The sequence below is a fragment of the Lycorma delicatula genome, chromosome 6 (genome assembly GCF_047948215.1).
Source record: "Lycorma delicatula isolate Av1 chromosome 6, ASM4794821v1, whole genome shotgun sequence".
NCBI lineage: Eukaryota > Metazoa > Arthropoda > Insecta > Hemiptera > Fulgoridae > Lycorma > Lycorma delicatula.
The window spans coordinates 158,166,674-158,182,696 of NC_134460.1; the positions used below are offsets into that span (position 1 = coordinate 158,166,674).

Here is a 16,023-nt window from a genome sequence, read left to right on the forward strand (position 1 = left end):
AACAATAGGCCAAAAGAAGAAAAATGAAAATGAGCAAAATTTATGTTTATGCTAAAAGAAATATATAAACTAAAGGATTTTTAAAAAAATATATAACATAAATGTAGCATTTACCAAAAATAATGTCATCAAGAATCAATTTATAAATGATGTAGAAGATAAAAATAGTTACAACAAAAAATGAGTTTTTTTCTTTTTGTCTTCAGTCATTTTGACTGGTTTAATGCAGCTCTCCAAGATTCTCTATCTAGTGCCAGTCATTTCATTTCGGTATACCCCCTACATCCTACATCCCTAAAAATTTGTTTTACGTATTCCAAATGTTGCCTGCCTGCACAATTTTTCCCTTTTATTTGTCCGTCCAATATTAAAGTGACTATTCTAGGATGCCTTAATATGTGGCCTATAAAGTATGTTTCTTCTTTTAACTATATTTTTCCAAGTGCTTCTTTCTTTATCAATTTGCCACAACACCCCTTCATTTGTCACTATCTACCCATCTGATTTTTTACTTTCTCCTATAGCACCGCATTTCAAAAGCTTCTAATTCTTTCTTCTCAGGTACTCCGATGGTCCAAGTTTCACTTCCATATAAAGCCATGCTCTAAACATATACTTTCTAAAATGTTTTCCTGACATTTAAATTAATTTTTCATGTAAACAAATTATATTTTTGAATAAAGGGTTGTTTCACCTATGCTATTTGACATTTTATATCGCTCCTGTTTCACCCATCTTTAGTAATTCTACTTCCCAAATAACAAAATTCTTCTACCTCTGTAATCTTTGCTCTTCCTATTTTTGTATTCAGTGGTTTATCTACATTATTTCTACTATATTTCATTACTTTCATTTTGTTCTTGTTTATTTTCATATGGTAGTTCTTGCGTAGGACTTCATCCATGCCGTTCATTGTTTCTTTTAAATCTTTTTTACTCTCAGCTAGAATTATTATTATATCATCAGCAAATCATAGCATCTTTATCTTTCTACCTTGCACTGTTACTCTGGATCTAAAGTGTTCTTTAAAATCATTAACTGTTCATTCTATGTAAAGATTAAAAAGTAACAGGGATAGGGAACATCCTTGTCCGACTCCCTTTTTTATTACGGCTACTTTCTTATGTTTTTCAATTATTACTGTTGCTGTTTGGTTCCTGTAAATGTTAGCAAATGTTCTATTATCTCTATACTTGAAGCCTAATTTTTTTTAAATGCTGAACATTTTATTCTAGTCTACATCATCAAATGCCTTTTCTAAGACCATAAATGCTGTTTTTGTTGGTTTGTTTTTCTTTAATCTACCTTCTACTATTAATTAGCGCTAAAATTGCTTCCCTTGTCCATATACTTTTCCTGAAACCAAGTTGGTCTTCTAACACTTCTTCCACTCTCCTCTCAATTCTTTCTATTCTTCTATTCTATTCTTTCTATTTAAGATTTTTGATGCACAATTAGTTAAGCTAATTGTTCTGTTTTCTTCACATTTATCTGCTCCTGCTTTCTTTGGTATCATGACTATAACATTCTTGTGTAATTGAACTTCCCCTTTTTCATAAATATTACACACCAGTTTGTATAATCTATCTGTTGCTTCCTCACTTGAACTGCGCAGTAATTCTGCAGGTATGCCGTTTTATTGTAGGAGTCTTTCTGCCATTCAAATCTTTTAATTCTCTGTTAAATTCAGATCTCAGTATTGTTTCTTCCCTTTCATCCTATTCAACTTCCTCTTCTTCCTCTATAATACCATTTTCTAATTCATTTCCTCCGTATAACTCTTCAGTATATTCCATCTACCTTTGACCTTTCCTTTTGTATTATAAATCGGTGTACCATCTTTGTTTAACAGATTATTAGATTTTAATTTATGTACCACAAAATTTTCCTTAACTTTCCTGTATGCTCCATTTTTTTACCAGTTCTCTTTATTCCGCCTAAGTTCGCTTCTGCTGATTTAAGAATTTCCTTTTTAACATTCTCCTGTTCTTTTACATTTTCTACCTTATCTTTTTTACTCAGACCTCTTGCGATGTCCTTCTCAAAAATCTTCTTTACCTCCTCATCCTCAAGCTTCTCTAAATTCCACTGATTTATCTGACACCTTTTCTTCAGGTTTTTAAAGCCCAATCTACATTTCATCATCACTAAATTGTGGTCGCCATCAATGTTTGCTCCTGGATATGCTTTGCAGTCGACAAGTTGTTTCTAAATCTTTGCTTAATCTGATACCTTGCAGTATCACCTGGCTTTTTCCATGTGTATATTCTTCTATTATGATTTTTAAAGTTGGTTTTGTTAATTACTAAACAATATTTCATGCAAAACTCTACAAGTCGGTCTCCTTTTTCATTCCTTTTGCCCAGCCCATATTCACCTGCGATATTTCCTTCCTTGCCTTTTCCAATGCTTGCATTCCAATCTCCAATTATTATTAAATTTTCATCCTCTTCTATTTGTTTAATTGCTTAATCAATTTCTTTGTATTCACACTACCTCATCACCATCATCATAGGGACTTATATATAGACGTTAATAATCATCAGTTAATGTTTACATTTTATCCTTATTACAATGATTGTTACTATGCATTTTGAAATACTCTACTCTCTTCCCTACCTACTTGTTCAAATGGAGTACACCAAATAAAATGCGATTGTAATGCAATATACATATAGAGAACAAATGGAGCAAAAATTTAAAACAAGGTAAAATGAACATGTAAGATCATTTAAAAATGAGTAAAAAGATTAAAATTATGCAGGAAAAATAAAATATTAAATAAATTAATAAAATATTAAATATTTTAGAAAATATGTAAGCATTAATGTTAAAATTAAAAGGACAGGATGTAATTGAACAGATTCGACAGGATCTGTTTATTAATTAATTAATTTGGATGGGATGAAACACTAAATTTGTTGAAATAAAGAAATTGTATAACTGTTAGAGCAAGAGGGACAAAGTAGAAGAGGCCATGACAGTTGTGATGGGAAGTTAGAGAAGCTTAGCATCACTATATTCAACGATCCGAACTCAGTACTAAAAGTAGTTTTGAGAAAGGGGGTTCTTTGAAATGCATCAGCTGCAGATGTTGAAAATGCTAGGAAGGGCAGAAAATAACACTCAGATCAATCAGTGATTATGAGATTCTGATACAGATTATGTATACTCGATGATGAGTCTGTGCTGGTAGGTGTTTGTTAGTCATAATAAAGTAGCTCTTTTTAAAATACATATGTGCAAGTATAGTATTGTACTTCGTCAAATATGACAACATTCAGACCGCTCATGATCTTGTGGAAGATGACTATCGCATAACTGTAGCTGAAATTGCATCAGTGGTAGGCATAAGTGTTAGAAGTATGCATACAATGTTGTTAGATGCTCTTGGAGACAGCAAAATATTGGCGAGGTGAGTTTCATGTTTTCTTACTGAGGTGCATAAAAATGTTTAGAAAGACATTTGTCAGCGACTTCTGAATCACTTTGTGGAAGAAGGAGAGGGATTTTTGGACTGTATTGTGACCTGCAATGTAGCGGTCTACCATTACATCCTCGAAAGCAAGAGAACAAGTTTGGAGTGGAGTAAAAGCATGGAGGGGGCATGATCAAGGCCTAGAAATGCTTGTCAGATGGAAAAGTTCTGGCAACTGTGTTTTGAGACTCAAAAGGTGCGCTGCTGATAGATTTCCTTCATGAACAAAAGAAATGTGGTATACTACTGCCAGTTGTTGGATGATGGCAACTGATTTGCAACGTCCTCTTCCACAACAACACCTGGCTACATACACAGCTCAGACTTGTGATAAACATGCTAATATTCATTGGTTTTTTAGGAGGAAAAAGATTCAAACATGGATGCTGCAATAAAGCATTTTGTGTGCAATTGCTTGTTGGGGCAGCCATCTTGTTTTTTGATGAGGGGGATCAGGAAGGAGATCTATTCAGTGGGTATTTCTGTTGAAGGAAACTAGGTAGAAAAATAAGATTATTTATTTGTAATTTTATCTAATACCAATAAAACTACATAAACAAATTCTGGTTATATTTGAATGATCCTTTTGTTTATAAACATTTAAAATATGTATTCCAGTTTTTGCACATCACATAGACATGCAAATGACATGAATTTCATGAAAAATATCTTAGAAATCAGTAGAATCAAAAGAATAATATGGAAGAAATATTTATTTGTTTAGTTATTTAACATATCAATGAATTGTGTACAGGTATGACTTATTAAAAGTAATTATAAATTTTTCATCAAGTGTAACATGTCAGTTTTCTTATTTGTTTATTTTCTTATTAATTTCTAATTAATTTGAGTGCTTTGTGATTTTATTAGAGTTTATTGTCTTAGAAAGCCAGGATCTCTATTATCCTTGGTTTCCAGTATTTGAAGTCGACCAAGATTAATAATAACCCTCTTCCCATAGTTATTTTAGTTATAAGAGTGTCTGCTGTACTTCAAAAGGATAAATTTGAGATCTGTTATTGAATCATAAGCTAGACATTGAAATAAAAGATAACACAGTTTATTATTTAAAATATAATTCTTCTGTTAAAATAAACAAACATATATTGTCAGTGAAGAAAGATTTATGTTTATGCTAAGCTTATATTTCAATAGGGTTGCTGAAGAAGATAAAGTACATTAAAAATGTTTACATGTGTATATTCCCATGCTCATGAAAGTACGTTTACTTGGGCTTATTAGATAGATAGATAATTATTTTAAAATTAATCAGTATATTGGAAGTATTATATTTTTTTTAAAGTTGTATAACATTTCCATATTTATATTTTTTTGCTTAGCCTGTGTGTACTATTATTTCTTGTTTTATTTTTTCTTAGCCATTTTTTCAGGGTAAGGAATCTAATCAAGCGATATTAACGAGATTGAAATGTGCTGCTGGCCTTGCTGAACTCGCTACAAAAAAATATAAAACCGCCGCTAAACATTTTTTACAGGCTAATTTTGATCACTGTGATTTTCCTGAATTGATATCACCTAGCAATGTCGCCATGTATGGTGGACTTTGTGCTCTTGCTACTTTTGATAGAGCTGAATTACAGAAAAATGTTATTTTTAGCAGGTAATTAAAAAATATGTACATAAAAATTAGTGTTCCTTTTTATATTATGTTTTTTAACATTATCTTGATATAAAGATATTTTATAATTTAGATTAGAATGGAATGTTTTAGGTTTTAATAATGGGAGAGTTTAAAATGCTGAAAAATACAGAGTTGTTTACGATTTCTATTAGAATTCGTACTTTTTCTTGTTGTTACAATATGAAGATACAACTAGGAAAGGAAGGCTGCATTGCTGAAAGATATATAATGAATGATGTTTGCCTTTACTGGTTCTTAATTTTTGCATGCAGAAGAGGAGAGAGAGCTAAAAAGAAATATTTGACATTGAAGTAACAGTTTAGGGACAGACATAAAATTGTTTAAGATTTGTTATTATTCACAAATTAAAAAAAAAATATATATTAATGATATTTATTTACCTTAAACTAGAAGATATTATTTGGTAATATGAATTCATTGTCAGGGAAGAAATTTGGTTGAGAAAAGTATTATACAGTGGTACCTTGAGATACGAATTTAATTCGTTCTGTGATCATCGTCGTATGGCAAAAAAATCGTATCTCAAAGCAATTTTTCCCATTTAAAATAATGTAATATATATTAATGCGTTCTAGCGATATGAAACTAACCCAAAATACAGTTAAATTACATATAATATACACAATTTGTATATAAATAAACGAGTAATAACGCACATAATGTTTATTAATATATTAATAACACACAATGTTTATTAATCATCACTTTAACGTCGGGCCTTTTTGGCCTCACTTTCACTGCGCGAGACCTTCACAAGGTAACGATCAAGAGAGGTCTGTTTCTGCCTTCTTTTTAAAATGTTACGAAAGAATGTGAGACACCTATCATCAAATAAGGCACTCGCTCTCCCTGATATGATGATACGAACGCCACGCTCATGCTTTGCAATAATTTCATGTTTCGCTTCCATTGAGATCATTTTCTTAGGCTTTTTCTTTTCACCAGTTTTGTCGTTAACTTTGGGATCCATGGTTAAAATAACAAAATATGCAGAGTACAATATATATACTATCCAAAATGACACGAAAAACAGGCACAAACAAAGCGAATAACACGTCGTGGCGGCCATACAGAGGACTCTGGTCTCAACAACCAAACAGAACGACATAGCGGGCAGAAGCGGCGGGAGGAAAGCTGAGCGAACGCTCTGCCATCTAGGGATCACCTATGCAATTATCGCAAATTCGTATCTCAAATTTTTCGTTGTATGTCGAAATTTTAGAATATTTCATGTTGTATCTCAAAACATTCGTATGTTAGGACATTCATATCTCAAGGTATCGCTGTATATTGTTTTCCGCAATTTTGTATTATTTAACAGTATTTTTGTTATGTATATGTTAATGTGAATGTTTTCTATTTCAATTTGAGTTTAAGAACATATTTTAACCTTGCTGGTAAAATAGATCAGTTACAATTTCAGAGAAAATTTTAGTTTGATGTTTTATTTAAAGTGTTCATTTTTTACAGCTTTATCACATTCAATGACTACATTCAGTTTTATAAGGTTAAAATATATTAAAATTAATATTTGGGTAGGACTGTTCCATGCAGTATGTCAAATCTAAATAGCCACTGTACATTAGATGTCTGATATATATGTAAAATCTAGTGGTGTCTGTGAGCCTTTATTCATTCATGCAAAAACTAATTAACCGATCAAGCTGAAATTTTGCGTGAATATAAGTTTTTATTATGCCTGGGAAGAAGATAGAACTGTTGCTGTTTTAATGGCTTGCGGAAACAACTAGATTGTGTTCCATACCGATATTCAACTTTGAATATTGGCCAAACCATTGGTCAAATTGAATTTGAAGACCACTTGCAGTAATTGAAATTATATTTTTTACAAAAGAGGTTTGTTTGTATTTTTTTATATCTTTCAGGTACCATGATAAGTACCTTTAAAGGTGCAACAGGCTTTAATTGTTATTTAACAGTATTATTCTCATAATTATGAGGATAATGAACACAGTGGGGGTTCAACTATGCAATTTATTTTCCTTTATTTGGTTTATTCTTAGAGGTTATAACAGATTTGAATTCTTGTAGGTTGAGAGTTTGAATTAAAATGGTCATTCGATTTTCTATAAGCATGACTTATAGAAAGTTTTCTTAAATGAATGTATTGTGAGATAAAGTTAGACTCTAAATAGGTTAAACACTGTCCATCAGATGTATTTGAAATGCCATTATTGTGACTGTACTGATCTGTTACAGTAGAACTGTTAGTTTTCATAAATATTTTATGTGCTAATAATATTGTATTACAGCTAAATTGAACATGTTGATTTTTTAACAAATTCAATTGGTTTATTTTCTTCTTCAACCTAGGGGTTTTGTTATGCCTAATAGAAAGTTTGGGATCAATCCAGTTAACAAAAATATTTCAGTCCTTCAGCACATATAAATGGCAAGCCAAAGTGTAAAGTTGAATTAATTTTGTTATCAAATTGCAGTGTTATGGTATTGGATAGCTACATTATTAAAAAAAAAAGAAAGTATTAATTTATCAAAACATCTTATCATTAATGGAATTATATCATCTTTAGAGTATTACTTGACTGTTTTTAATTGAGCTCCTTTATGTAATATAATATATATATATATATATATAATATTAAAAAAAAGTTGGACCTAGTATAGAAATTTTGGTACTCTAGCTGTGGAAGTTGCGTACTTATAAATAAACAAAAATATTTCATGTTCTTTAACAATACTACATTTCACAATGTTATTAAAACAAGGTAAGATTTAATAATTTTTGTTTGTAATAAAAAGAAATAAACCATGTAAGATTATGAAACCAAGAGAGCTTAATATATAGAAAAATTCATCCACACTGAAGGGGTGTTAGTTTAAACTATGTAGACCCTCAGACTTATTTACTACTCTTATTTTTTGAAGAATTCTGCTACTTCAAAAGCACTTATTAATATGCTAAAGGTTTAATTATCAAAAGAATAATAATTTTATTACAGATGTTGGTAATATTTTTGAGTCTAGTTAATAAATTATTTTGGGTGTCTTCACTTTTTCATTTGATGTCAGATTCAAGAGTGATGACGTATTAGTGTAGAAAACATACATAGCAATAGGCAAGAAATATTTAATAATTTTGTGTTGATATAATTATGAAACTAAATTATTTTCATTGAAGATTTGTTAAGTAATTTACCTGAGATTTGCAAGTATCCCTAATACTGAACACTTTTTATATTAGTGCATAATATATGTGTGTCAGCAGCAAGTGTGCAGTTTGCACACTTACTGCTTAAAGAGTAAGTTCCAGGTTAAACATGTGTTTAACCTGGAACTAAGCTGAAGCCCATGTATATGTACGTCACCTGACCTAATAAAAATTTATTTACATTTACAGCATTTAGTAATAGTTTGGACAGTTTAATGATTTAGTGTTTATCCTGTGATCATAATGTGTTTTTGATTTCAGATACTTATGTCAAAATGTATATTTTTTCCAAATGTTCAATATGGTTTTGTTTGTTAGTATACACCCTCCTTTTCCTGTTTTGATATGGGATTTCATCTTCTGATCTTATCTGTAATAATTGAGGATATATTTTGTATTATTAATACACTATATTATTTACATTATTATGGTATTTCTGGTTTCATTTTAGTTTTTGTGCTACATACAAGCCTTACCTTAAAATTGCATCCATAGGCACATACATGTATTATTTTACTGATGCTTCTTAGTGTGTAAGTTTCAGTTAGCTATTGTTATTTCTTAAAGTTTTAATTTGATTTATCTTAAATTTTTTACAGCTCTTTTAAATTGTTTTTGGAATTGGAACCACAACTTCGTGATATAATATTTAAGTTTTATGAGTCAAAATATGCTTCCTGTTTAAAATTGCTTGATGAAATCAAGGTAATTTTTACTTTAATTTTATACTTTCATTATTCAACAATTAGTTGGTAACAATTTTACAAAACTTAGGAAATAATGTGTACTCGAGACCCTCTTTATGAGTGTTTTAGTTATAAGTGGTTATTTTTATATGTGTAATGCATTTGTGCACATTTATGCATGCATTTTTTTATATACCAAAATTTTTTTCTCTTATTCTTAAAGTTTAATGTTTTTTGTGGGCCAATTTGTTCTGGGACCAGTAGCATTATCTCATGGACTGGCATCGGTCCTACAGTAGAGAAACACTGGTCTAGTTGGTCTGCAGGTATAGTGTTTACAGATTGTTGCACCATCTGCATGTAACACTCACTGTTCACTGTACCATGAAAGAATGTCATGAAGATTCACCTACATGAAATTTCACACCAAACACCCACTTTTTGTTTGTGCAGAGGAGACTCATAAAGTTGTTATGGATTTTCCATACACCAAATGCATGAATTCTGTGCATTCACTTATCCATCAAGGTGGAACCATACCTCGTCAGACCAAAACCAATCTTCCAGTTCTTCCCAATGTGGCGTTACAGATGACATGAACTGCTGACAGAAAGCTACACATTTTCCACTGTCTGCAGGTAACAACTCATGAACAATGTGAATTCTGTACAGATACACATTTAAACACTGTGCGATGCTGTGTGGACATTTCCAATGGAGAGACCAGACTGGCTAGATAGACAATGCACAGAATATGCAGCTTTCATGTTGATCAATGTTTTTGGATTTAGCACTTTCGGTTGACCACTTTTGGCAGCATTTGCCACATTTTGTTTTTTTTAGAACTTGTGTAGCCACTTGATGAAGGACTTGTTTGGTGCATCCACACCATGTCTGTGAAGGCATTCTGGGTCTGGGCATATCTGGCTCATCTAATGAGTTGGCAGACAGTGAATATTCTTTACTGCATTGTGTAACCCATTTTCCTTAATTTAACTTGCTATAAAAGAAGGAAACATTCTTCCATAAGGTTGTGTCACTTTTTGTACAAACTGTATTTCAAAGCAACCTGAGTTTACTGTGAGCTCGTTAACATTGGACACATTATTTGAATTTACTGTTAGTAAATTTAGTAATTTACCTGTGAAAACTGAAAATTTGTTTTAATTGCTTGTAGTTATATCTGCTATTGTAGAGTGCACCAGTTAAAGCCTTACAATTAAGCTTTGTTTTGTGCTATCTGTTGGTTCAATGGAAGTTATAAACTGCTTTGAAATTTGAAACATGAAGGCACTATTTTCCTTAAGAGTAGGAAAAATACGGTAGTGATTAATCTTCATCATATAAATGAGTTAAAACAACCTTTTGGTAGAAGCATAGTTCCTGCATTATGGTCAACTAAAAATTGTTGTAGAAGACTTGTGTCTGTGTGTTATTTCATGTTGCATCATATTTTTCTTCTTTAAATTATGTTTAGTAGATTAAAACCTTTAATAAATTAGCTTTATAATTTGGTAATTTGTCAAAATAAAGTAAAGGAATGTAAGCACTTTACTGAACATATTTTTGTGATTTTGTACAGTTTTCTAAAATATTTATAATAAATATTTATTTTTAGAATAATTTTCAGGATGGCATTTTTAATATAGACTGAAAGTAAGTAGAGATTAATAAAAACAAGGAAGTAGCTAGTGTATACAACTTCATGAACTGGCTTAAAATAGTTTAAGATTATCTGTATGTAAAGATTTAAAAAGTGATGTTTACAGTAAACATTGATTAATATTTTACTTTTGAAACTGATTTTTTTAGAAATGTGAAGTGTACTACCAGATGAAAAATCTGAGACTGCAGTTTCCTCCTCTTATCTCTACAAGGGTTGTATTATGGATCATCTAGTTTTGGTTTCCTTCCATCACAAGTCATTAGAAGCTTACAGTAGTGATTTACTGGAGATTTTAAGATCCAAGTCCTATATTGATATTATTTGTCCAAGAATTGTAATACTTATCCATGTGCATAATAATATGTAATTTTCATTATGCATTATACAATTATATATATTTTTCTGACTACCAAATTAAAATAATTATTGTAATAGTCAATGCTATTTTTGTGAAAAAGTTAAAAAATATTCTTTAAAAGTTTATAAATTCATCTTTCTTTTGAGAAAAATGAATTTTCCAACGATAGAAGTTTTTAATTTTATTTACAAAAATAAATTTCAACATTCTTATTAAATAAATAAAAAAAATAATAATTAAGATAATTTATTTTTTACATTTTTTTAAGTGGTTAATTTGTTCTTTTGTTTATATTTTAGGATAATTTGTTTCTCGACATGTACATTGCACCACATGTTAATACACTCTATACTCAGATTAGAAATAGAGCTTTAATTCAATATTTCAGGTATGTCATTTCCAACATTTGTATTTTATTACTTTAAATAAAAATTTTAATTCATTATTATAAAATAATTAAATCTTAATTCATTAATAGGATTTTGAGGTCTGTTCAAAAAGTATTTAATCAATTTTATTTTCTTCAAAAAGTATTTAAATGCAGTAAAGCTTGGTAGAGCACAATACTTGTCTAGTGCACATGCGAGTTTTTTTGTTACTTTATGGAATACATCAGTTGTCCAGCAGCCATTATTTGTGATAGTACAACAGTTGTTTGCCATAACTTTATTTTGTGGATTATGATGAAACATGTTGAACAGTGTTACTGCCAAAAGCTTGATGATACTTAACGAAAACAATTTGTAAGTAAGCAGGCTTCCTGAATGACGTTACAGGATTACACATATGAGAAGGTTATAACCATTTTCAAAATGACTTATGTTGAAAGTGATCATTGTACTGGAAGGCCATGAGCAAGTTAAAATAAAAATGTTACTGATGTAAGCAGTATGATAATGGAAAATTGTCAGCCTACTGTCCAGGAATTCTAAAATGACATTGGGATTAGGGATGGTTCCATGCTTATGATTTGGGCATTTCAGGGTGGCTGCATAATTTGTACCTAAGCTGCTTTCACTTAAGCAGAAAGAGATATGTTTTGATGCTAGAGTCCCTTGATGGTGATTCCTAAGATCGTAGTAGCGTATGATGAATCTTGGGTTTATTGATACAATCCAGAAACCAAAGTTCAGTGCTACTGGAAACTCACCATCATCCCTAAGGCTCAAGAAAGTAGGACAAGTGAGAAACAAAATTAAAGTGATGCTAACTACTTTTTTTATTTTTACTAACACAAAGAAGTTGTGCATCATGAACAAACACCAGAAGGCTAAAGTCAACACAACTCTATCTGGAGGTTCTGTATCATCTTCATGATATAGTATGTCACAAGGAACCAGACCTAAGAGAATATTCCATCTATCCATATGTTTCATCTAATCCAGGGTTTCTTGGTCAAGCACAGAATTTCCCAGATTTACCAGACTCCTCGTTCTCCAAGCTGAAAGCGTCCTGATTTGACAGCCAGAAGACCTATTAATGAACACGACACCACAGCTGGTAACCATTTCAAAAAGAGGACTACAAAAAACATTTCCAGCAGTGGAATGATCGCAGGTTGTGTGTATGAAATTGCAAGAGGGACTACTCAGAAGGAAACCAGGATTGGAAGCTACTAGATAAGCATTTTCTTTTTTTTGCCTTTGATTGAATACAGTTCAAGAAACATCAATGTTTTTTTTTTTATTTTTGAAGTACATTATTAAAATCCTTCTTAAACACGTCGCTATAAAAGCTTTCTGATATAATTTTTATTTACATTTTTAAATGAAATATTGTGTAGTACTAAATATATATATATATTTATAAAAGTATATCCTTTGTATTGCCTTTTTTATAAGAAGGCTGTAAATCAGCATATTTCTAAAATAAAATACAATAGTGTAATACATTACTAATAGTCGTGGTTATTGCAGTCTCATTCAATAATTATTTTATTTTCACATTGAGGTAGTTAAGATCCTACCTGACAGAAAGGTTTTGCAGAAGGATATTACTGCTTCTTGCAAGAAACAATAACTTAAGTTACATTCCAATTCTGAGATAATTTTAAAGGCAATCATACATCTAAAATTGTGCAATGCTTGTGACTAGGATGTAGTGTCAAAAAATTTGGGGGTGAAAAACAAGGAATTAAGTGGTACGTTAACACATTCATATTTTAAACATTTTAATTGAAACAGGTAAATTTATTGCTCTTATCATTGTACTCTAAAATTTTTAAAAACTTTCTTTTAATCAATTTCTAAGTTTTTTCGGTAAAGAAAATATCTGCCCCCCTCTTCAGTTTGGTTTCAGGAAATCTATACAAATTATTTCTGCAACCTTTACAATCTTTGATGACATACTTACGGCTTGTGATAATATCACAGATACTTGCTGTGTTTTGTTATCTGTCAGTAACATTTGATTTTGTTGATCATAGTTTTTTATTTTCCATACTTGAATCTTCTGGAATGAGGGGTGGAGAGTTTGACTTGTTTAGCGTTCCTACTTAGTCTTTAGTCATTCAAAGTACCTTGTCTATTTTGACACAGTGTTATGGGTATTCCTCAAAAAATTCTGGGTCTTTATTTTTTTATTTTTGTTAATAAACTTTCTCTGAAAAGTCCCATTGACATACTATTTACTCATGATACATCTGTATTGATTTATGATCAGAATTTAGATAAACTCTATGATTAATTAAATCTAGTAATAATAATAATAAAGATAATTTGTTAAATAACCTTTTTATGTTATCTTTTTGGCTTTCATTAAGTGTGCTTAAGCTTGATAAACAAGAAAACCACTGTTACAGACAAAATTATCTAACCTTTAGAGACTTAATTATCTAAAAAAAACTGGAAATTAATCCTACAGGTTAGGAACTAAATTATGTTTGTCAACGTTTGTTTCCTCTTTTAAACATTCACATAGATAATGTTAATAATAAACTACCTAGAATATCCTGTGCAATTCATATTCTAAAGACTATACCTTAAAGATGTTGAAAACAATTTTTTTTACGTTTATAACATATTGGTACAGAAGGATTTATTACTATTGTGAAACAGAATTGTTTTTAGAGGAATTGATCAAAAAGTGCCACTCCTCACATTAATTGTAACATAAACTCATTAATATTTACAGTTAATTAAGTAATTTTCTTCAGCTAACTATTAACAAGAATCTTTCTGTTAGCTTTGATAATTTGAGATTTTTATATTTTTTTTATAGAAATTCCAACCTTGCAATTTTGAGCTTAAAAGTCAAGCTTGATTTTTTGATAAGTTTAAATTTCTTACCAAGTGTTTTAGCTACTTTGTCATATAAGTTGTAGCTCACTGAATTATAATTCAAAGATTGAATCTTTGTCTTCTTCCATAATTTCTACTTCTTTTTCACTGCTTTCATGAAACAGTTTTTTCAGTAACTTTTGGAATCTGAATGGATTCACTGTGAGGTACAGGTCTTAAGTGCAGATAGCAATGAAGGATAGAAAGCAGTGTGTTTAGACTTCTTAGAAATTCCAGACACATTAGTTAAACAGAAATAACAGTCAGTTAAGTGATCTTTTAGTTTGTGCCAAACCATAGGAACACCGAATGGCAAGGCATATTTGTTTTAGCCATCCTCTTAAGTTGACTTCACAATTGCTACATGTTATATGAGGTCTCCATGTCTTATCCTGATCATCTATTTTACATTCAACGTACAATTTAAAAGCTTTTTTAATTGAAGATGTAATATTTTTCTTATTTGATTTTATATTGAACTCATCACACATCTTAACTAAAATTGTCTGAATCATTTACACATGAGGCATTATCAGACTTCACTGTACACCCAATTTAATTATCAAACTGATTGGAGAGATTATTAAAAGCAGTATGCTAATAAAACCAAGCTTGTTTGGTTTTAAATTATACAGAAATAATGATTCTTGTTCACTTAACTCTTCAATAGAGAGGTATGATGTCATGATATATGATGCTTGTGCTATGATTTAAGTTATTGTTAACAGCTGGTTAACAGAGTTATAAATATAATCAGACACATAAATATTAAGTAGTCTTATAAAATAAAAATAAGATTACTCCCTCTGTGAATCATGAGACCTTGCCGATGGTGAGGGGGCTTGAGTGCTCAGTGATACAGAGTAGCTAGACCGAACGTGCAACCATATTGGAGTGGTTGAGAGACAGAATAAGGAATGATGCCTGAAAGAGGGCAGCAACTCTTTCAGTAGTAGTTATTATGGAGCATAGATCAAGAAGACTTAAACAGCCATATCAACATCACTCAATCTTCTTAAGTACTGTACAGCTGAAAGCAGTATAAAGCTACAGCTGGTTTTTTTTCCAAGAAAATGTAGCTCTGCATTTTCATGTAACAAAGAAAATATTCCGGAGGTAAACTAGTCTCCTGCTCAGATCTCCAGGTGAGGACTGCTAAGGAAGGGGATCACCAAAAAATTAAAAAAAACATTCTACAAGTTGGAGTGTGAAATGTTAGAAGTCTAAAAAGGTTGGTAGGTTAGAACATTTAAAGAGGGAAATTGGTTAAATGTAGGTTTTGAAATGTGGTCCTATAGGAGAATGTTAAAAATCAAATTTGTGGATAAAGTGACAAATGAAGAGGTTTTGTGGCAAATTGATGAAGAAAGAAGCATTTAAAAAAATATAACTAAAAGAAGACACAGACTTATAGGCCACACCTTAAGGCATCCTGAAATAGTCACTTTGATATTGGACAGACAGGTAGATGGGAAAAATTGTGCAGGCTGGCAAAATTTGGAATATGTAAAACAAATTGTTAGTGATGTAGAATGTAGGGATTATACCAAAATGTAACGAGTGGCAGTAAATAGGGAATCTTGGAGAGCTGCATCAAACCAGTCAAATGACTGAACACAAAAAAAGAGTAAGATCATATACATATCAACAATTTAAACAATTTTACACTTTTCAAAAAAACATAGTGATGGAAAATTCTGACTT

General features: G+C 30.8%; 1 protein-coding gene across 5 annotated transcripts in view; it reads left to right on the forward strand.

Moving 5' to 3' along the window:
- The window catches only part of CSN1b (COP9 signalosome subunit 1b), a 68,006-nt gene that overhangs the window by 31,048 nt on the left and 20,935 nt on the right, over positions 1-16,023 (forward strand). For 3 of the 5 annotated variants that reach the window (XM_075368900.1, XM_075368897.1, XM_075368896.1), the window contains exons 6-8: positions 4,858-5,099; positions 8,931-9,036; positions 11,341-11,429. In XM_075368900.1, coding sequence (XP_075225015.1) covers positions 4,858-5,099; positions 8,931-9,036; positions 11,341-11,429 — 437 coding nt within the window. The remainder of the gene's footprint in view (positions 1-4,857; positions 5,100-8,930; positions 9,037-11,340; positions 11,430-16,023) is intronic. The other 2 variants (XM_075368899.1, XM_075368898.1) reach the window with 1 other exon arrangement.